Source organism: Lycorma delicatula, chromosome 12, assembly GCF_047948215.1.
Source record: "Lycorma delicatula isolate Av1 chromosome 12, ASM4794821v1, whole genome shotgun sequence".
Classification (NCBI taxonomy): Eukaryota; Metazoa; Arthropoda; class Insecta; order Hemiptera; family Fulgoridae; genus Lycorma; species Lycorma delicatula.
The window spans coordinates 6475133-6499312 of record NC_134466.1 but is presented as its reverse complement, the minus strand read 5'-3'; the positions used below and the strand labels follow the sequence as shown (position 1 = coordinate 6499312).

At 31.9% G+C, this 24180-nt stretch overlaps 1 protein-coding gene across 2 annotated transcripts in view; it reads left to right on the top strand.

Annotated features, from left to right (window-relative positions):
• The window catches only part of Fip1 (Factor interacting with poly(A) polymerase 1), a 41376-nt gene that overhangs the window by 4276 nt on the left and 12920 nt on the right, over positions 1–24180 (top strand). For both annotated transcript variants that reach the window (XM_075379864.1, XM_075379863.1), the window contains exons 3-6: positions 6052–6314; positions 12631–12757; positions 18402–18745; positions 23652–23752. In XM_075379864.1, the coding sequence (XP_075235979.1) occupies positions 6052–6314; positions 12631–12757; positions 18402–18745; positions 23652–23752 (835 nt within the window). The remainder of the gene's footprint in view (positions 1–6051; positions 6315–12630; positions 12758–18401; positions 18746–23651; positions 23753–24180) is intronic.

Sequence of the window (24180 nt, the reverse complement as noted above, 5' to 3'; positions counted from 1 at the left end):
CTCCAAACATATACTTTTAAAAAATTTTTCCAGACATTTAAATTAATTTTTAATGTAAACAAATTATATTTCTTACTGAAGGCTCGTTTCGCTTGTGCTATTCGGCATTTTATATTGCTCCTGCTTCGTCCATCTTTAGTAATTCTACTTTCCAAATAACAAAATTCTTCTACCTCCATAATCTTTTCTCCTCCTATTTTCACATTCAGGTGGTCCATCTTTGTTATTTCTACTACATTTCATTACTTTTGTTTTGTACTTGTTTATTTTCATGCGATAGTTCTTGCGTAGGACTTCATCTATGCCATTTATTGTTTCTTCTAAATCCTTTTTACTCTCTGCTAGAATTACTATATCATCAGCAAATCGTAGCATCTTTATCTTTTCACCTTGTACTGTTACTCCGAATCTAAATTGTTCTTTAACATCATTAACTGTTAGCTCCATGTAAAGATTAAAATGTAACTGTGGTAGGGAACATCCTTATCGGACTCCCTTTCTTATTACGGCTTTTTTCTTATGTTCTTCAATTATTACTGTTGCTGTTTGGTTCCTGTACATGTTAGCAATTGTTCTTCTATCTCTGTATTTGAACCCTAATTTTTTTTAAATGCTGAACATTTTATTCCAGTGTACGTTATCGAATGCCTTTTCTAGGTCTATAAACGCCAAGTATGTCAGTTTGTTTTTCTTTAATCTTCCTTCTACTATTAATCTGAGGCCTAAAATTGCTTCCCTTGTCCCTATACTTTTCCTGAAACCAAATTGGTCTTCTCCTAACACTTCTTCCACTCTCCTCTCAATTCTTCTGTATAGAATTCTGGTTAAGATTTTTGATGCATGACTAGTTAAACTAATTGTTCTATATTCTTCACATTTATCTGCCCCTGCTTTCTTTGGTATCATGACTATAAGACTTTTTTTGAAGTGTGATGGAACTTCCCCTTTTTCATAAATATTACACACCAGTTTGTATTTGTATTACACACCAGATCTATCAATCGCTTCCTCACCTGCACTGCGCAGTAATTCTACAGGTATTCCGTCTATTCCAGGAGCCTTTCTGCCATTTAAATCTTTTAATGCTCTCTTAAATTCAGATCTCTGTATTATTTCTCCCATTTCATCCTCCTCAACTTCCTCTATAACACCATTTTCTAATTCATTTCCTCCATATAACTCTAATATATTCCACCCATGTATCGACTTTACCTTTCGTATTGGTGTACCATCTTTGTTTAACACATTATTAGATTTTAATTTATGTACCCCAAAATTTTCCTAAACTTTCCTGTATGCTCCGTCTATTTTACCAATGTTCATTTCTCTTTTTACTTTGAACACTTTTCTTTAATCCACTCTTCTTTCGCTAGTTTGCACTTCCTGTTTATAGCATTTCTTAATTGTCGATAGTTCCTTTTACTTTCTTCATCACTAGCATTCTTATATTTTCTACGTTCATCCATCAGCTGCAATATATCGTCTGAAACCCAAGGTTTTCTACCAGTTCTCTTTATTCCGCCTAAGTTTGCTTCTGCTGTTTTAAGAATTTCCTTTTTAACATTCTCCCATTCTTCTTCTACATTTTCTACCTTATCTTTTTTACTCAGACCTCTTGTGATGCCCTCCTCAAAAATCTTTACCTCCTCTTCCTCAAGCTTCTCTAAATTCCACCGATTCATCTAACACCTTTTCTTCAGGTTTTTAAACCCCAATCTACATTTCATTATCACCAAATTATGGTCGCTATCAATGTCTGCTCCAGGGTAAGTTTTGCCGTCAACAAGTTGATTTCTAAATCTTTGCTTGACCATGATATAATCTATCTGATACCTTGGAGTATCGCCTGGCTGTTTCCAAGTGTATATTCTTCTATTATGATTTTTAAATTGGGTGTTGGCAATTACTAAATTATACTTCGTGCAAAACTCTATAAGTCGGTCCCCTCTTTGGTTCCTTTTGCCCAGCCCGTATTCACCCACTATATTTCCTTCCTTGCCTTTTCCAATGCTTGCATTCCAATCTCCAACTATTACTAAATTTTCATCTCCTTTTACTTAAATTATTTTTTTAAATTATTTTATTTTTATTTAATTGCTTCATCAATCTCTTCGTATAACACCCTCTACCTCATCATCATCATGGGCGCTTGTAGGCATATAGACGTTAACAATCGTTGTCTGTTTAGATTTTGATTTTATCCTTATTACAATGATTCTATCGCTATGCATTTTGAAATACTCTACTCTCTTCCCTATCTTCTTGTTCATTATGAAACCTACTCCTGCCTGCCATTATTGAAGCTGAGTTAATTATTCTAAAATCACCTGACCAAAATTCGCCTTCCTCTTCCCACTGAACCTCAATAATTCCTACTACATCCACATTTGTCCTATCCATTTCCCTTTTTAAATTTTCTAGCCTACTAACCTTTTTTAATCTTCTAACATTACACGCTCCGACTCATAGAATGTTATTTTATCATTTTCTGGTGACCCCTTCCTTAGTAGTCCCCACCCGGAGATCCGAACGGGGGGCTAGTTTACCTCCGGAATATTTTACCAAGGAAGGCGCCTCCATCATTGCTATATGAAAATGCAGAGAGCCACATTTTCTTGGAAAAAAAGCAGCTGTAGTTTTCCATTGCTTTCAGCTGCGCAGTACTCAGAGGACTGAGTGATGTTGATATGGCCGTTAACAACTACTGAAAGAGCTGCTGCCCTCTTTCAGGAATCATTCCTTAGTCTGGCTCTCAACAGATACCTCTCCGATATGGTTGCACCTTCGGTCCAGCTACTCTGTATTACTGAGCACTCAAGCCCCCTCACCAACGGCAAGGTCTCATGATTCATAGAGGAGGCCTTTATATGATTCCTGATAAAAAACTTTTTTCTTTCTGAAAAGTATCTGAAATTGTACCTTTTTCTTTCTCAGATGAACCAGGAGTATAACATGTCCTTTTTTGGGGGAAAAATTCCTTTCTTTAATGTTTCCTGCCCTCCAGATACATTCACTAATTTTTTCATAAAATGTTTTATTTCCTCTTTACATCATTGAATATTATGAAAGGTTATAATGAGCTTCATTGAATCACCTACTTAATGATGCTATCTGCTCTTCACAATGCAGTCTGAATGATTTGCCATATACACTCAGGCTTAATGTTTTGTAAGATTTTTTTTTCCATTTTGATGACAATTCCATTCAAAAAATCTTCAAATATTTTGATAAAATTATGAAATCAAAAATAATTAATGTGTCTAAGGTAGTAGAACTCATTAATAACAGTAACAGTTGTACTGGCCATCATAACCTTACTCATGCGCTGAAACTGCTAACCAGTCCCCACCTACTTGTATAGCTTGATCATCCTACCCATTCAGCTACTTCTATCCTGCCAAGCATGTTATTATTGAAGGTATTGGGTCCAGATTGTCTAGAGTTAACAGTACCAATACATTTGCAGATAAGGTGAAATCAGCAATCTTCAAAAGGTGGTTTGACCAATGTAGAAGATGTGACAAATCACGTTACTTTGTAGTGTGGGGGGTATATCATCTTGCACTACTCTGTAAAATCGAGTAGTTAAGATAGGTGGATGACTTGGCCCTATTGGTCAAGGCAGCTGATAGAAGAGAAGCCGTGGAAAGGATCTCTGGTGCCTATTATACTATAAGCACCTTTTATTTTTATAGAGGGGAGGAATACTATTTACATACAAATTGTCGAGGTTGCTAACAGGTTTCGCAAGATGTTATTAAAGTTTGAATGTGTACCTGCGCCCTACCGACTAAACCTCCATCTCTATTTGTCCCCCCCTCCTGGAACTGTTTATGTGGCATTACTTCAGGAAGAGGGATGACGCCATCTGAAACAGGGTAAAGAGTACCCATGGTTTCATTGCACCAAGATTATCTCCACATGCTCGGGAGGCTCCCTAGGCAATCAGCTGCCAGCCAGTCCGACCCGGCATCCTTTGGCATCTCTTTCCCATATGGGACTCTTCTGTTGCATGTAGTTTTGCCATTACCTTCCTTGTGAAATCCTCAACAGCCTTCCAGCCATCCTCACTTTCCATTAGCATCAATTGTGTTTCATCCGGCATGAACATGTAGTTGCAGCTCAGCGTATCTAGCATTTCCACATGGTCTTCGCACCATGTGAAATGCAGGCACCAGAAGTAGACATGTTCTGGATTCTCCTCTTCCTGACACTCTGGTTATATGTCCGAATGGTCCAAATTAAATCTATAAAGGTAAGACCCAAAGCCGCATGGCTCATCAGGAACTGTGTGAGGCTGTATCCCGGCAAACCACGCAACCTCTCACCCCAACCCTTTAAGTTGCCAATGAGGTGATGGGTCCAGCAGCCCTTTGTGACAACCTTTCTACCTTCAAGTATAAAGGTCAGTGTAGACCTTCTTTTAGCAGAGGTGATGATCACTGGCTCTGTTTTCTCTGGTGCCAACTCCAGCCTGACACCAGTCATCCAGCCACTAATCACTGAAAAGGAGTCACAGATTTTGGTGACAGCCTCCTGCTGTGTACTAGCATCAATCACCATAGCCAGGTCATCCATGAATCCAAAAAGCATCACTCCCTGCAGAAGAGCGACCTGGAACACACAATCGTATGCCAGATTCCGGAGAGCAAGTTCGAGGACTGTCCTGTGGCACTCCCCTTTCTAGTCTTTGTTCTTCTAATTCAGTCTGAACCTGGCATATTAGCCTATGCCTGGTAAGATTCAGCTGGACCATCTGAGTCAAGTACTTTGGGACACCATAAGTCGCCAAGGAATGCGTAATGGTGATGTGAGAAATGCATTTAATTGCATTTCTCACATCCAGCGTTATCAGAACACATATCCTGCCACCACCACTTCTCATAGATCTTTCCGTCATTTCGCACACTCCTGCCACAGCGCCCAGGGTGGACCTACCTCTGCGAAACCCATTTTGCCTTGCAGAGAGTCCGCCTGTCTGCCTCTTCTACCACTCCTGATATCCACTGTTGAATCATCCGCTCCAATACCTTGGCCAGTGAATCAATCATTGCCAACGGCTGGTATGAGAAGGGGAGTGACAGATCTCTCCTCGGCTTAGGCACCAGTACCAACCGCTGCTTCCTCCATCTTTCTGAGAAGACGCCTTTGGTAAGGCAAGCATTGTAAGCTTCCAGGAAAACATCAGGTTCTGCCTGAGCTGCTAGTTTAACTACTAAGTTAGGCAGCCAGTCTGGGTCTGGTGCCTTATCAGCTGGTATCTGAGATACCGCAGCCGCAAGCTCCTCAGTGGTGAAGTGGAGCATGGGTTCTGCTTCTTCCCAGTCATCTGCCTCTAATTTGTCTCTGCGGGGGAAAAGCCGTGCGTGTATAATGCACCGTGCTTCATGTGCATCTCGTGTTACGGGTACCCTGGGTCTTAATGTTCTCCTGACAAGAATTTGGTATGGTCTTCCCCACAGATCAGAATCCACCTCCGAGATTGGTTGTTCAGGCCCTTCTTTTTGACTACCGAATTAATCCAGCAACTCTTTCTTGCAATCCCTGTATAGAGTCACATAAATAGCTCTCAGGGAATGTAGGCCCTGGTCATCTGCCTCCTGGCTCGATGACATTCCTCCCTTTTTTTAGTGATGTCGGGGGTCCACCTGTAAGCGGGCACTGCCCCCCAGGGTGTAGGGGTGGACAGGCGTCCACCCCTAGTTGAACCCCTGGTTGAGCAATTAGGGTGTCCCCTGGAGCGTGTGGGAGTCGCCTAGGAGCAGTGAAGCTGGGGCCACTCCATTCCCATTGCCTGAAAGCACAAGCACATGTTAGTATAAAAGTAAAAGAAAAAATGAGAAACATTTCAAATATAATTTAGAATTTTTAAAGCCATCAGATTTATTTCCAGCCTAGAATCCCACCAAAAAAAAAAATTGTCTTCCCTTTCTTTCAGATTAAAAGTAATCTATTTAACAGATGTTTATATAATTTGGCAAAAATTGTTTAATGTGGTTTTTGTGTTTACCTTAGTATTTTTAACATTATCGTAAACTTGTTAAATTTCAGGAGATTTAAATAAAGAACAAAAAACCCAAGAAGATGGTGAAGAGGAGGAAGAAGAAGACGATGAAGAGGAAGATGGTGAGGTGGATGATAGTAATAAAAATGATACAACAATGAATTCTGGTGCTCCCTGTGCTGAAGATGAAGAAGAAGATGATGATGATGATAGTGAAGATGATGTTAATGTTGTTATCGGGGAAATAAAAACATCTTCACAATACACTATTAAAAGAGGTGGTCTCCTTAATGCAGGACCACAATTAAAGGTAAATTTTCCTTTCTTATTTTATTTATTTACTTGTGTATGTTGTACTAAGGTTTTGTGTTTATATGTTTATATTTTCTTGTAATATTTGTATTACAAGAATATATTTATATTTATATTTGTATTTAATTGTAATATTATGGGAGTATGATCTGTAAAAGTGGCAAGATGACTGGATTGCCACAGTAGACAACAAGCTTCGTCATATCAAAGATATTGTGTTGCCATGGGATTCCTCCTACAGAAAAATTTTCCAAGAAGAATTGGTCCTCTTACGATTGCGGATAGGTCATACAAGAGCCACTCATGGATATCTGATGTCAGCAAAAACTGCACCACCATGCATAAGTTGTGACTGCCGCCTAATTGTGCGCAACATCCTTGTGGATTGCAGGTGTTATGCGCTTTTACGTTGTAAATTTCAGTTGCCCAGGAACATTCATCAAATCCTGGGTAATGACAAGGAGGTTTAAGCCCGCTGTTGTTATTTCTGTGACAGATCAGTTTAGTGTGTAGAATTTAATATTATTTTTATTAGTTTTTTAAGTTTGTTTTTTTTTAGTGTTCTGTTATCCAAGAAGGAGTCCATATACTCCTCTCGGACTTTGTTGAATGTTTTATTTAAATTTTTTATTTTATTGTTTGTTTTTTGTTAGGTTTTATTTTTATTTCTCTTGTTATTATTCAGACTGTGATTTTAGCTGTAAGTTTTTTTATGGTATTTTGTTTTTGTTATTAGATGTAAATTTTAGTTTTTTGTTTTTAGATAGTGTAGTTTTTAATGTGTTTTAGTTTTTTTGTTGTTTTAATGTTATTTTAGCTGATTGTTTACTTTTTTAGTTTTTTTATCATGTGGTTTTGGTTATGTTATTCCTTTTTTTCTCTTTTATTACTCCTGATGCTGATAACATGCAAGCGTTTTTCACCCCTGCAAAAAAATAAAATAAAAATGATATCTGGAGGTTTAGTAAAATCTTAATAGTTTTTTCTTCGATTTTCTCCTAAGGTGGAATTTTTTACATTGTAAATTTATTGTAATTTAACTATTTTTAATTTCAATTTTGATTCATAATTTCTTTTAGTATTTTAACACTTTGGATCATTTTTTATCAGTTAATATAATTCTCTACTTACTCTTAATTTTTGTTTTGTTTATTGTTAATAATAAAAAAAATTATAATACTTTCTTGGCATTTGGTTTTTGGTTTTATGAATTGAAAAAAACATTATCCCTTTTGGCATGCCGGAAGGTGGAGGTAGATTGTATCGGTGTTAAGTAGGAAATAAAAAATATTTCCACCTTTTCCAAATTAAGAAAAACTTCAAATATACTCAATATGACAATAGTTACATGTGAAAAAATGTTTAACATATGACAAGCTCCATCTTCTTACAATTCCAGCAACATTTTGGTGGTACCTTGCCGTAAGGGTTGGTCATGTCAAAAATTGTTTCAGACAAAAGTTTTAGGTAATGTTTAGAGGACTAAATGACCACTTTAACCAGAGGTATGATTAAGGGAGGTTTGATTTTTTTTTATCTTTGTAACCCCATTTTTTCCACCCCCTGGGCCGATGGTTGGTGATATCAAAAAACTTTACCTAAATTAGTTTTAGGCTGTTATCCAAAGAATAGTAGGAAGTTTAAACAAATTTGATATTTCACTTAATAAGAAAGTTATAAGGATATTTTGTTTTTTCGAAAAATCTCCCCCATTTCCATTCTGGTGGTCTGATTTTGCCCATTAACAAACTTGACTGAGATTTTGGGTTGTTACATTTTATGTATCAATTCGAAAGTGATTGGCACAAAATTATGGTAATTATAGTATCCACAAGAAAGTGAAATATAAGTGTATGTATATATATATATATATATATATATATATATATATAACATTTGAACTGACAGTGGTTTTGGGGTCTGGGGGATGTGAAGTGCGAAGATATTTCAAAATTTTCCAGAAGTCGAATCATGGTACCCATTACAATGGGTAGTTTTCTTATGAAATCTACCTAAAATTTCTTTTTTAGCGGTGGGGGGTGAATTATGTTGAAATTTTATTTTAATATTATTACTAATAGTCTATTACTTAGAATTTTAATAATATTAGAAATTTAAGTAAACCAAAAAAAGTTATAAAAAATTTATTTTTTAAACTTTGATTGGCTCCCTATCCCCTATATTGCCCCCAATGTTTTTTTTTTTGGGGGGGGCTGCTTGCACTGCTACTATGCCTAGAAAGACATTAACAAAAATTTGGTTGACTGTTCAGCACAGGAACCAGTTTGATATTTAATGCCATTACCTCAAAGTTGTTTCAGAAACTAAGCATTACCGTTATTATTAAAGGGTGGCAATTTATACTTATTTCTTTCCCATAAAAATAAGGATGGTGCAAGGATTTGTTTACTGTATGTGCTCGCATTTTTATCTTTGCTGCTATTGGCGCAGTGCGGATCAATGGGGGTGTACCGAATGGCTAAGCACAGCGCATAAACGATTCATTCATTCAATCAGTTTATACTTCTTGATATGAATGATTTCTCTAAAATTATATTTGTGTTTTGGGGATAAAAAATGAAAAAAAGGGTTAGACCTGTGTTAAAAAATCACAACTCAAGAAAAAGCTAAATATGTTAAAAATTTTGAAGCTTTTTGTTGTTAGTACACTAAATTCATGAACGTTATTCAGTTACTATTGGCAAAAACATTTAACAAAATCATATCTAATGAAACAAATCTTGAAAAATTTTCATAGCGAGCCTTTTTACTAGTATAGACATACAGTAAAACTTTTTAGCCTAGAAAATTTATTTGAAAATCCAATTTGATTTTAAAACTTTAGTTATGCAATTAATTACTCCATGAAAAAAATTAATCAGATTGACAGATGATGATAAGAAAAAGTGGTTTTTGTATAAAATGTAAAAAATTTATTCTTAACAATTTATCTAAGTCTTCGATCACATTGTTAAAGTAGTAACATTTTCGTGTTTCATTTCAAGTTAAAATTCTAGTGAGAATTTTTTTAAATAATTTATTTTCAGGAATGATCGTTATCTGTAGATAAAAAATATACCTTATAATCCCCAGATCAAAAAAAAAAAAAAAATAACTTATTAGAAAATGGAAATCAAAAGAAATGTTGAGATGAGGGTGATTTTTTGAAAACTCTGAAGTAATCTATCTTATATATCTATTCTTGAATATCTGTGTTCATAATCATTCATGTAACAATTGTTTTAGTATTAATGTTGTTTATGCATTTTTAAGCAAAACTAAAGCATGGTATTAATATTAAATCTTTCCGATCAATATTAAAACTGTAGTAGTTAGTGTGTTAAACAAATTATATTGAAAACATTGTGATTATTATTTTTTTTAATTTAAAAAAAGGCTGACAACAAAGTTGTAATACTTTCCTGCCATTGGTTATTTGTTCTTATGTAGTGGAAAAATAAAGATATATGAAAAACGTTACCTGAAAGTTAAAAACGTTTAAATAAACCAAAAAATGTTTTAAAAATTTTTATGCTTTGATGGCTTCCCCATTTCAAATATTGTCCTCAAAGTATTTTTTTTTTAATAACTTGTACTACTATTACTATTAGAAAGGTGTAAAAAAATATGAAGATAGCTTTTTTTGATTTTTTGGGGGAGTGGAATTTTGGGGAAAAGTTTTTTATAAAAAAAATAAGTATGCACACATGTACTGAGCTTTATAAAGGGGGATATATTTACAAAATTTTGTGAAAATTAACCCCCAAAAATCTCCATCATAACCTGGAGATATTGACCCCAAACATTTTATAAACAGTTGCCCATATACATGAGCCTCTGTATAAAAGTTCATCAAATCTGTTCATCCAACCAATAGTTAATAAACTTCAAACATGTCAACACATGTACATAGTATGTACAAACATTATTCTCTTTTTTTTGGGGGGGGGGGGGTTCCTGGGATATGAAAAGTCAAGAAAACCCATACCTCATTTTTTGGACTGATTATTAAGCTACAATTGATAACTGAATTAGTTTTTTATCAAGTGCTATATTACTAATAATTATGCAATATATATATATGTCATAATATAAATATACTAATATTAAATAAACCACCTAGTGCAGAATATTGAGATTTTTTTACTTCCTTGTATGAAGCAAAGGTAGTATTGTCATGAAAAATTTAGGTGGTCTGATTTGAACGGAAATATCCATTTTAACCATCCCTGAATCCATTTTGACTAGTTTCAGCATGATATCTATATATAATGTATGTATCTCGTATAACTCAGAAACGATTAGCTGTAGGATGTTGAAATTTTGGATTAGGTCTGCTGTAACATCTAGTTGTGCACCTCCTCTTTTGATTGCGATCTATGAACAAAAGTGTCCAAAAAAGCCCAAAATCCAAAAAAATCCGCATTTTGGACTTTTTCTTAACTGCAGTAATAAGCCCTCGTTGAGAGATTTTCAACAATATATCATAATTTTCATTGGTTCCAGAGTTATAGCCAAATAAAATTTTTATTTATGAAAAATTTGGTTCTTACAAGGGGAAGGCACATCGATTCAAATCCGACTTCATCTCCTTTCTTTTTTTAACTTTTTTTTTTTTTAATTTAAATATATTGATTTATTAATAATTATTAACTTCTGGTTGTAAAAAACTTTTACAATAAATAATCCAATAATAACAGTAAAAAAAAAAATATGAAAAATATCAAAATTTATTCATGAAATAAAATTTTATGTACTTTTCATTTAAAAAAAATGTGTATATGTAATTTAATAGGCATACAAGGAAGTTATGTGGTGTCCACATAAATTTTGTATGAAATACTTTCACAGGATCCTGTATCCTCAGTCATGTTTGAAATAATTCAGTCCACTGATTAACAACATTTTTTTTAAGTTTGTCACATATGAATTGGTTACCACTAAAAAATTCGTTCAATTTCCCAAACAAATTGTAATCAGAAGAAGCTAAGTCCAGACTATGTGGTGGGTAATCATAAATTTCCCATCGAAATGTTCTCAGTAAATCATGTGTTGAACCTGCAACATGTGGACGGACATGCATTATTGTCCAGCAGGACAACTTTGTCGGTCGGCTGCCCACATCACCGATTTTGAATGGCGCACCATAACTTATGTAAAGTTTTGCAGTAGGCTTGTGCATTTATAGTCATTTCACATTGGCATGAAATCAATCAGCAGTATGCTAACTAAACTGATCCCAAAAGACTGTGGTCATCAGTTTGTGTCTAAATGGCTATGGCTTGACCTTTGTTGGTCTGATTGGGGATTGAGGATGACGCCATTCACTTGACTGCAGTTTTCTCTCTGGCGTGTAATACAAAATCCATGTTTCATCGCTGGTAATTATTGGATTAAGGAACTATTCGCCTTTTGTATGTAGCGCATCAAAAATTCCAAAGCAGATCCCAATGTGCACAAACTTTTCTGAAGCCTAAATGCTTATGAACAAAGTAACCAATAACAACTCGTGAAACATCAGGAAAAAGAACCTTCTTCATTATGTACATTAATTCTGTTATTTCTAAACCTTTCACACCATTTTCAGACATTCTTTCATTCGTTACATTATCACCGTACACAGCAACCAACTCCCTATGAATTTCAGCCGGCTTAACGTTTTGATGGCTTAAAAATGTATGACCACATACATATTTCACAGTCAGCGGCAACATCAATTTTCCTATTCATTTTATAATGTAATAACTCACACGTACTCAAAAATACTACAATGCGATAACTTAGGCAACATTGCAGTGTATATATTACTAGCATGGCCATGAACGACACAGGTTCGCCAACCGTTAGGAGAGAAATTTCCCACCGGTCTTTACTTTAGAGATATTCCTTGGATATAGATAATGCATTTTAATCTGTAGGCAATTACCCACCGGGTTGGTCTAGTGGTTAACGCGTCTTCCCAAATCAGCTGATTGGAAGTCAAGAGTTACAGCGTTCAAGTCCTAGTAAAGCCAGTTATTTTTACATGGATTTGAATACTAGATCGTGGATACCGGTGTTTTTTGGTGGTTGGGTTTCAATTAACCACACATCTCAGGAATGGTCAAACTGAGAATGTACAGGACTACACTTCATTTACACTCATACATATCATCCTCATTCATCCTCTGAAGAATTATCTAAACGCTAGTTACCAGAGACTAAACAGGAAAAAGAAAGAAATCTGTAGGCAATTAAGTTTCCCCACAGTATCATTAAAATTCATTTGGATTTTTGGTCATAAAAAAGAAAATGATTTATTGTTTAATTTTCAGCAACCTGGTAAATTTTCAATTGAGGAATTTGAGACTATTGGAACAATAAATGGCATACCGACTCATGATTTTAGTTTGGATTCATTAGAAGATAAACCTTGGAGAAAGCCTGGTGCTGACATAACAGGTATCTGTTTCCATAGATTTATTTATATCTTTCGATTTATGTGTTATTCCTTATGGAAGTGCTTTTATAGCTCTCAACTGCATTATCAGTAAAGTAATTTACATAAATTTTTATCAGTTATTAATTAAAAAATAAAAATTTGTTCTTGCCAAATATTAGTGATATCTTCACTAGTCCAGAATAAATTTGTTTCTGTCATTATCTTATTAATAAAATCTGTTAAATCAGTTACCACAACTACATTTTATTAAATGTAATATTTCTCCTGTACACCCTTTTTTTTTTTTCATAATTTTTAGTATTTTAACATTTTTTATATGATAGGTTGTTTATTAAGATATATTTTAATCGTATATCCAGTGACATGTAGAATTGACTGATTCGTATCCATTTTTATAGTATGTGTAATGTTCGGAAATTTTCACACTTGTGGTTTTTTTCACTTAATGTTAACTGCAATCATTACATTTAATTATACTGATCTCATATGCAGTAATACATATCACATCCATTTTTATTTATTTCTATTGTATAAATGTATTTTTATCATAAATGTGGGTAATATTTTTGATTATTTGGCTTGAATATTCCTATTTCCTTGTTTGCTTTTCTTTAACCTGCTATTTTATCTGTTTAATTTTACAATATTTTTTATATTATTAATTTATTTACATCAGTAATGTAGAAGAGTACTGGGGAAAAACAACGAATGTCACTTTTCATACATTTTGAGAAAATCAAAAAATTTACTTTGTAGACATATCTCTTGGTTGTAGTAAAACCTTTCTTTAATTTTTTTTTTTATTAACCTTTTCCCATCACAATGATCCGTGGTTGATTAGCGCTCCATGAGAATATGTTGGTATCTGATTGCCTCCCTTCATAGTCTTATGCTACCCTCTTTTGAAAAAAATTTTGAAAAAAACATTACGATTGGATATTTTTTATGCCTGTAACAACAAAAAAATTGAAACAGTACAAAAATTACGATAATTTAATTGCAGAATTTTTTTTGCACATTTCTACCGCATTTTTTGTTAGCGAAATTTTTTTTTTGCTTTGCGTTTATGAAACATAGTTTGCCGATTTTAAAAATAATACTTTCAAGCAAATCAGATGAAAATTGGGCAAAATATGATGAAAATCCAGTGTCATAAATCACAGTAACATAGGTAAGTAGTAGTAACATAGGTTAGTATAAGTGAAAGTAGATTCAGAAAACTACGTTTTATAAAAATCCCCACCGCTCAAAAGGCTATTCAGATTGACAAAAAACCATTTTTACCATATACTGTTTTTCATTATGAATCGATATGTGTTACATGTTTACCGATATCATTTGTCTGAAAAGATATTTATAGACCTCAAGTAAAAGTGACGTATTTATGACCACAAATTCCTTCTATTTTTTTTGTGTGCCGCATATCATAATTTATTATGCGTTTCAATACATCGATATGTTGCTAATAAGATAAGCTATTTTTGTAGATAATAATTAAATCCGTAATCCTCATAGCAATTATAATACACAAGTCACACCCACAAGCGCATTTCTGAGAAAAAAATGGTCATATTCTTTTTAGTCTAAATAAAACATTTTACGTTGTATAAACGTCGTTCAATTTGTATAATAAAACTGATTCCTTTGCGAATATAAAAAAAATAACCGACTTAGATGCCATATAAAATGATTTTGTAACAGCGTTTTATAACTGACGCCGTACATAACCAGTTCCAAGTTTACATGATCTGAAAAGGTTAAGAAATACAGCTTATTTTATGACAGGATATTGTACGATAAGTCTTGAGAAACAACTGAATTTACGTACGGTCCGTTGTTTGATCTACGCATCATAATTTGAGGATACCGCTTATCAAAAATTATTTCTTTAATTTTCTCCATTTTGAAAGTATTTTCTTTTCTTTTACGATGGGTTCAATAGCTTTTCCCAGTCTTTCACAAAGTGTTCATCGACTTTTATTATGGTAAACGGTACCGGGTTGATTTTAGAATTTACAAGCAGTTGAAACCAATATTTTACCACATCCATTTTTGTTTTTAAATTACGATAGGGAAAGTTTTTATCACACTCCAAGCAAGAGTGTCCTCTTGCTCGATATGTATTGATAATGCACCAAATAATACGTGAACTTAAAAACATTAACATTTTTATTTTTTCTAACATCTTCATTTAATACATCGCACAAAAATTGATATAAAAATTAAATTACCTTATTAGACCCTTTCTTAGAGACTGTTTCAGGATATGTGTAAAATAGAGACTTTCCAGATGACAGTACATATAAGAAATCAATCGTTATTTTACGCTTATAAAACATGTTAGTGTGCATTAGACTGCGGGTAACCAAAACTTTCATTATATTTTTTTAATATTGTGTGATTCGTAGGACACCTTAATATTTTTATTTTCACTTGGAACATTTAAAACATTTTGCTAACGTTCAGTTCTTGAGGCAGGTATTTTTCAGCTATAATGGTTGCTTGCTTCTGTTTTTAAATTCTTTAAATGGTAGTATATGGTTTTTTATTGTAGCTGATGTTTAATCATAAGATTATTTCTGTACATTCCTTTTTTGTCTTTAGAAGACATTCCAACACTTGTAAGAGATTTTTATATATATTGAGCTTTTATCTTAGGAATCATAGGAGAAGAAGAAATGCTTTAAAGCAAACTGGTATCTCTTCAGTAACATTATTTCTTACAATATATGTAAGTGTACTTCCTGCTTCTTCACAAACGCTTATTAAGGAATTGGTTATTTCATTAAATTTTGAAATAATAAGATTGTTCTCAATGTCTGTGCGACTGAACTCTTAATTTTTTTAGCTACTGTGTGATTTTTTCTAGGTTAACCCTACATTTGGTAGGAATATTTAGATTTCATTCTTCATTACTAGCTTCTTGAATCATTTTAAATTGATAAAAAGAACACAGAACTCTATGATTAAACAACTAGAAACAAATGCACGCTAAAGCAGGTTACGGCAATAAAAAGTGAACAGCTAATGTAACATTACTTGTTCTTACCCAGTAACAGACACACCTGGTTTTAAGCTTGACTGATATATCTTCACAGCTGTTTTTTTTCTTCAACAACCCTGCTATTAACCTGAAAAGATAGTATTTCTGATAGTATATAAAAATAGCTAGTAGAAGGTGCCGGTAACTCAATTTCCAAAAAAATGGACCTGTACTCTTCATTTATATATTTAATCCTTTGGTAAAATGGCTTTGATGCTATTCCACACCGTTGAGGACAGGCGAATTATATATATTAAGTCTCGTGGTTGGCTGGAATTCATAGTGTTATTATTTTTTAATGATCTTCTATATACGGTTGAATTCCATTAAAATGCGATTTAACAGGATGAAGTGAGTACATTAATTACATCTGTTATTCATTTTATCTGCGACTTGGCAAAAGCATATCTACAGAATGAATACGGATAATAAGAATAGATGATAATAAGTATCATGAATTCGATTAACTTATGTACTGTTTTTACATTGTTATACGCCGTACTAATATTTAAAAAATACATACATTTAAAAAAAAATAAATAGTTATTTTAAAAACATTTCATCTGAATTTTATCCTAAATCTGTGATATAAAAAGCTGCTTATTCAATCAGATTAATAAACAGTTGTCTCGTTTTAGAAAAAAGAGTAAGGCTCTAAAACATTCTTGAAAAGTTATAAGTTTACCGTGTAAATTGAAGTACAAAATGAATCCGGTTTTCTGTTTTAGAAAATGAAGAGCGAAAAGGTTGTAAAAACTTGGATACTTTAAGCAATGAAAATCGATAAGCTATGTTTTAAAAAAGTTGACCGTCGCTTGTGTTACTTTCTCGGTGTACTTCATTTTTCTGAAACTGTCTCTTAAATCATCGCCTTTGGGATGTTATTTAGTAGTGCGGCTTCTAGATTCTAAAGATCCAGATAAAAGAGCCTTCACGTGCATCTTTCTGCGTAAAGGTTTTTGGGGTGGCTGTATTTTAATCTGATTTTGAATCGCTGCTGTTTTGTACATTATTAGAAATGTTCTGTATTATTTTATCGTTTTTAGAATTCCTCGATTTCTTCTCTTTTGTCTCTTTCTATAAATCGGTATAGGTAAACTTCTGAAAATGGACAATTGTTTCTGAAGTTTGATGACAGAAATTGTCGAGATAAAAGGGGAGTTACCGAGACTAAATTGTCTGTTCCACTCGTTTGATATGGACATTGAATTTAATCCAAAACATATGCTGACTCTTGGCGTAGAAACTTTGATGAAGAAAAACCAGGAATGAGCATACTGTAAGACCACAGCTGAAAGGAAAAATAGAAAATGTATGAATTAGCTCTATTAGGAGTTGTACGGGCTGAAAGAAATATAAACAGAATTTTAAGAAAATTGGAAAAGATGATCGATGGAATGATGTTATTTGAGAAGTTACCTTTAGGGGGTCTGTTTAACAAATATAAAATATTTTTAAGCTGGTAATTATAAAATTATAAAGAAAAATAGGAATAAGTATAAGAACAATATAACTTAGCAATAATAATATATATATAATAATAATAATATAACTTAACAATATATCACTTTAGGTGATACGGAGAAACAAAATATTGAAACAGAGGTTGGCAATCAAACCCAAGCAGAAGATGTAAGAAGATAACAGAAAGGAAGCGGAATTGGTCCAACCACATAGACAGAAACGATAGGTGGTCGTTCATAATAAATTGGTTGAAGGATATTAAAAAGAAATTGAGGAATTTTGGTAACTAGCTGGGAGGAGCAACTTAGCAAAGTGTGTTTGGTGAAAGACCAGAATGGGAGAAGAAAAAAGTATACAGCAGTGTATATAGAGTTTGATTTTTATACAGATATGAATGGGGGAACTGGTACTCATTAACTTTTTAAATCAAAAGGCAACCATGCTAGTAAGCTAAATTGCTAATCAAAGGTTATTTTTAACAATTATAACATTTAAAAATAAGTGTGAAAGAAATGAAAGTAATAATTGCTTTATTTATAAAAGAAGTAGCAGATTAAAATAAAAGAACAGACAATAGAAAGACTAACAAATGTGGAGGCTTGTTAGATGTTAACCCATCTGATGGATGTAATCAAGGAAAAATGATAAATTTTACCAAGCATTTTTGTAATTATTATTAACTTCCATTTTTAGGGTAGATTTTTAGATTTGAATTGAAGCTGTCTTTAAAGCTTTACCAAATGGACAACTTGGTCATTGTTGAGACCTTTTTTTTTGTATGAAACCCTGAATAGGAAACTAGAAGCAAGGTAATCTCAGACAGATTTACCATCCGCAGTAGATAACTGACTGATCTTGCCATAACTACTAGAAGGTAGCAGCATGTATTGCTACAGGAAAAGAGTAGAAATATGATATTATTAAAGGAATTGCTCTGACCAAGATAGTTTGCTATTCTTAGTATATTAGTTTACTATAATACAGGAGAAAGATGAGAGTTAATGAAAGAAAAGCTAAAAATGACCTTTGACAAAATTGGCAAATAGAAGTACAGCCTGTTGTATGAGTAATATATTTCAGAAACTATGCCAATTTCTTAAATCGTATGTTTAATAAATTATTTCTTCTGTTTTTAGATTATTTCAATTATGGATTTAATGAAGAAACATGGAGAGCTTATTGTGAAAGACAGAAAAGAATGAGAGTTCAGGAGTCAGGTGTCGGATTGGGTCAGTTGAGTGGTATAGCTCCCCAAGTTGTTAATCAGGCTACTGCAGTTCGTGGTAATATACCAGTTACAATCGTCAATGATAATAGTAAATATGCAGCTGCACCTGGTAGTATCGCGCCAGCTGTTGTTGGCCAAAGAAAAGCAGGACCACCTCCTGGTAGACGTGTTGCTGGAACGATCGATGTTCTTGGAAATTCCAATTTAAATCCTAATAGAGGTGAATCACCACCAAAAGGAAATGTTATACAGGTAATTCAGTTTATTTTAAATTGATATACTTTTAATTTTTTTTTTTCTTTCAATAAATACTATAAAAGTTTTTCCATCGACTTTGTAAGCATATATAGAAAAACTAGTGGTTACTTGTGGTTTTTACATGCATACTTATAACAATGTAGTCTATAAAAAAGAAATTTTGTATGAAAAGATAAATAAATAAAAGACTAATCAAAATTGGTGCAGTGGTACTTGCTGAAAAAAGAAATTTACATATTTCACAGACTGATGAATTTTTTCAAAATTGCATATATTCTTCATTTTTTTAAAAATTAACAGCTATTGGGTTTTTGGTAGTTTATATGTTTCTCTATAAAAAGAAAGAAAGAAAATAAAAAAGGATTGATAAAATTAGTGCAGTAATTTTTTTTGCATGATTAACAAATAAATTTTCAGATATATGCATAGAACTATATATATATATATATATATATATATACACAGGTGATTCCAAATTGCACAGCAATCTCTTGGAAGATGATTCTATAGCCTAAAATAAGAAAGAAGGCTCATGTAAACAGATCAGACAGTATAAACAGGAAACAGTTCACTAGAGAGTTTCGGCTGGTGAAACTTTTGCCCTGCTTTCTGCTCCCTCTGTGAAATTAAACCATACTAAAATTCTTGGGGTACAAATCGAGGGGTAAATTTGCTGTTTCCTTATGATTTTTGACTTAAGAATTTGAGTAAAAGTGACCCAGACCTCTAGCTCACTTAGGTTTTAAGAAAAACAGGGTAAAGCATGAAAATATTTTTGTTGGAAAATACACTTTTTTAGGTTTGGAGTAAAATAACTTTGTTAATTTACAATAAATAAATAAAAATTTTAAGTTAATTTTGTATAAAATTTATTTTTGAGAAAAATTGATGTAAATAATGTTTATTAATATTAAACGCAAATTTGAGAAGTTGAACTTTAATTGGAAACCGCAAAATGGATTGGAAAAGTGTAATGATTTTAGAAAATTTTAGAAAATTTTCATCAATATTTTAACAACATATTGTATATGAAAGAAATAGAGAAATTAAAAACCGAAGAAAGTGTATTGCCAAAAACATTTTGTTAAAATTTAAGTGAGGTAGAGGTCTGGGACCACTTCTATTAAATTTCTTAAATCAAGAACCATAAGGAAGCATAAAATTTACCCCTTGAATTGTATCCCAAGAATTTTAATATAGTTTAATTTCACAGAGGAAGCAGAAAGCACTGCTAAATGTTTCGCGAGCTGAAACTCTCTAACAAACTGTTTTCTAATGTATGTTTATATGAATTTCTTTTGTTATTTTTAGTTACAGAATCATCTCCTGAGAGATTGCCATGCAATTTGGAATCATCTTTATGATGAATAGATTTTTGTGTATGTAGATTGAAATGAAAATGCAGAAAATCTGTGCTTATTTAATTTGTTATTTATTTAAATACGTAAAATGAAGAATTTTGTTAAATGTAATTAGATGTATGTAATCATCTAATTTAATAAAACGCAAATGGAACCATAATAAGTTAATTTCTTGTAGGCTGAAGTATTACATTTTATAATGATAATCACACAGTAAAATAGTACCTCCTACTGTAAGAAAAATTTCAAAATCAAACTTTCTCATTCATGATATATTGGAATTGTAAAATGTATAGAAGCTTAATAATTTAATTTATTAGCAGTTAAATCTTCTTTAGGTTCTAACAAACATTGTTTCCATTTCGTTAATAAGATGTTCAGGTAAGAAAAAAACTAGATATTTATGTTTATATAGAAAGTGAATTATTAATTTAATAAAAAAAAAAATTCACACTCATTACTGCATTAGGTCTTTGTTGATGAGTTTATCCGACTTGTCAATAACATTTCTGTTAACGTGTTCAATTTTATTTCATTATTTTACTAAGAGAAGCTACAAAAAATCCATTTACTTTTTAACATGATTCAACTTAAGCCCCATGAAATTTGCAAAACAAGATATTTAACCTTTTCCCACCACAATGATCCGCAGTTGATTAGCGCTCCGCGAAAATATGTTGGTATCTGATTGCCTCCCTTCATAGTCTTATGCTACCCTCTTGTGAAAAAAATTACAGTTTATTAAAGAGATTTAACAGATTCTGACAAAAAAAAACCATTACGATTGGATATTCTTTATGCCTGTAACAACTAAAAAATTGAAACTACAAAAGTTACGATAATTTAATTGCAGAATTTTTTTGCAGATTTCTACCGCATTTTTTATTAGCAAAATTTTTTTTTCTTTGTGTTTATGAAACATAGTTTGCCGATTTTAAAAATAATACTTTCAAGCAAATCGGTTGAAAATTGAGCAAAATATGATGAAAAGCCCGTGTCATAAATCATAGATTAGTAACATATGTTAGTATAAGTGAAAGTAGATTCAGAAAACTACGTTTTATAAAAATCAAATCCCCATTTGAGTGGTGGGGATTTCCATTTTTATAGTATGTGTAATGTTCGGAAATTTTCACACTTGTGGGTTTTTTCACTTAATGTTAACTGCAATCATTACATTTAATTATACTGATCTCATATGCAGTAATACTTATCACATCCATTTTTATTTATTACCTAGATTTTTATTTATTTCTATTGTATAAATGTATTTTTATCATAAATGTGGGTAATATTTTTGATTATTTGGCTTGAATATTCCTATTTCCTTGTTTGCTTTTCTTTAACCTGCTATTTTATCTGTTTAATTTTACAATATTTTTTATATTATTAATTTATTTACATCAGTAATGTAGAAAAGTACTGGGGAAAAACAACGAATGTCACTTTTCATACATTTTGAGAAAATCAAAAAATTTACTTTGTAGACATATCTCTTGGTTGTAGTAAAACCTTTCTTTAATTTTTTTTTTATTAACCTTTTCCCATCACAATGATCCGCGGTTGATTAGCGCTCCATGAGAATATGTTGGTATCTCCCTTCATAGTCTTATGCTACCCTCTTGTGAAAAAAATTTCAAAAAATTACAGTATATTAAGAGATTAAATAGATTCTGACAAAAAAAAAAACATTACGATTGGATATTTTTTATGCCTGTAACAACAAAAAAATTGAAACAGTACAAAAATTACGATAATTTAATTGCAGAATTTTTTTTGCACATTTCTACCGCATTTTTTGTTAGCGAAATTTTTTTTTGCTTTGCATTTATGAAACATAGTTTGCCGATTTTAAAAAATAATACTTTCAAGCAAATTGGTTGAAAATTGGGCAAAATATGATGAAAATCCAGTGTCATAAATCACAGTAACATAGGTAAGTAGTAGTAACATAGGTTAGTATAAGTGAAAGTAGATTCAGAAAACTACGTTTTATGAAAATCCCCACCGCTCAAAAGGCTATTCAGATTGACAAAAAACCATTTTTACTCTATACTGTTATTTATTACGAATCGATATATGTGTTACATGTTTACAGATATCATTTGTCCTAAAAGATATTTATAGACCTCAAGTAAAAGTGACGTATTTATGACCACAATATCCTTTCTTTTCTTTTTTTGTGCCGCATATCATAATTTATTATGTGTTTCAATACATCGATATGTTGCTAGTAAGATAAGCTATTTTTGTAAATAATAAATAAATCTGTAATCCTCATAGCAATTATAATAAACAAGTCACACACACACACAAGCGCATTTCTGAAAATAAATTTTGTTTTATTCTTTCTAGTCTAAATAAAACATTTTACATCGTATAAACGTCGTTCAAATTGTGTAACAAAACTGATTCCTTTGTGAATGTAAAAAAAAATAACAGACTTAGATGCCATATAAAAGGATTTTGTAAAAGCGTTTTAAGACTGACGCCGTACATAACCAGTTCCAAGGCTACATGATCTGAAAAGTTTAAATGCCCATACTAACTGCCTAATTACTAAAAATTGTTCTTGCTGAATTTTGAAATTTTTGAATTAAAGGTTTTCCAATTACTTTCAATTTTCTGAACATAATTATTTCTATAAACTTTTTTTTTAATTTAATAAATTTGTATGTAGGTATTAATATAATGCAACCAGTAATGAAAAGTATCATTACATCACGGTTAACTTGATATTTATAAATAAAAATATGAATAATTATTTTGTTTACCAGAGCAAGCATTGTACAGTAATCTCACAAGAAAATATTTTTTCTGCTCATTGTTTTATAAGCAGTAGTCTACAATGTAATCCATTTTGTCAAACGGTGGTATAGTATTTTTTCTTCTCAAATGGCAGTTAATTTAAAAGAACTTTTATTTTCAAATATTGTTTCACCCTCCATCTTGAAATAATAGTTTTTATTGTTAAGTTGTCATATTCACCTTACGAACAACAGTTTTTATTAACCATTCTTGAATTCTAAAATAGAGTTTTACTTGGAAAATAGTTGATAACTAGAAAGTATGCTCTAGTAGGGTCTGGTTAAAATAAAAAGTAGGTCAAAAATGTGTGTTAATTTAAAAAATAGTCAATGAAGATGTACTTATCTTAACTTCTTCACTTCCTGATGATAAATTTACACAATTCAATTTGAATAGCAAACTGATTAAGCGAATAAAATTAATTAGTAGGCATTTTAATAAACTTCAGACATCATAACAGTACTCAAGTATAATTAATTTAATATGTACAAATGATAAAATGCAATTAACAAAAAATAAAATACGGTTTAACGATCGACAGTGTCTATAAACTACAGTGATCAGTTCGCTTATTAACTTTAAAAATTTTCACAAAATTTATATATTATAAACATTATAAAAAATTATCGATTAATAAGTGAACATTTTTCTATTTTTAAAAAAAATTGTCTAGATTATTTTGTATGTTGTAGTTAATTGGCATTTAAATGCTACTGATATTTTTTATAAAGGTAATGACTGCAGATAGAAGAGAATATAGCCGTAAAGCTGGTTTTCCAGACATGTCTTTGCCTCCACCTGGAATTCCTCCTCCTGGATTTGATGGTGGCCCGTAAGTAATTGTTGTAGAATTCAAACTTTTATCCAAGGGTAGTAACAGTTGAAAAATAATTTAAAAAAAATTAAAAATAATTTCTTCTTAGATAAAGAAAACTAACTTTTTAATCGATTTTCTACTAGAATTTATTTAATTAATGTGCAACTTGATGTAAAAAATTAGAAAGAGAATTGGTCTAAATAGTAGACTAAAAAGTATAAAATTATATTAAATCTGTAGTTTTTATTTAGAAAAAAGGTAGCATCGTACAAAACTTTGGATCTTAAATTATCAAATATTTATAAAATGAAATCAGCATACCTGACTAGATCATACATGTGGCTTGTAATTCATTCTCTCCTTCATATTCCATAGGCCGCTACATTATACTTAATTCAGAAATAAGTTTTATTTTTATAATTTACTTTCACAAGCACATATAT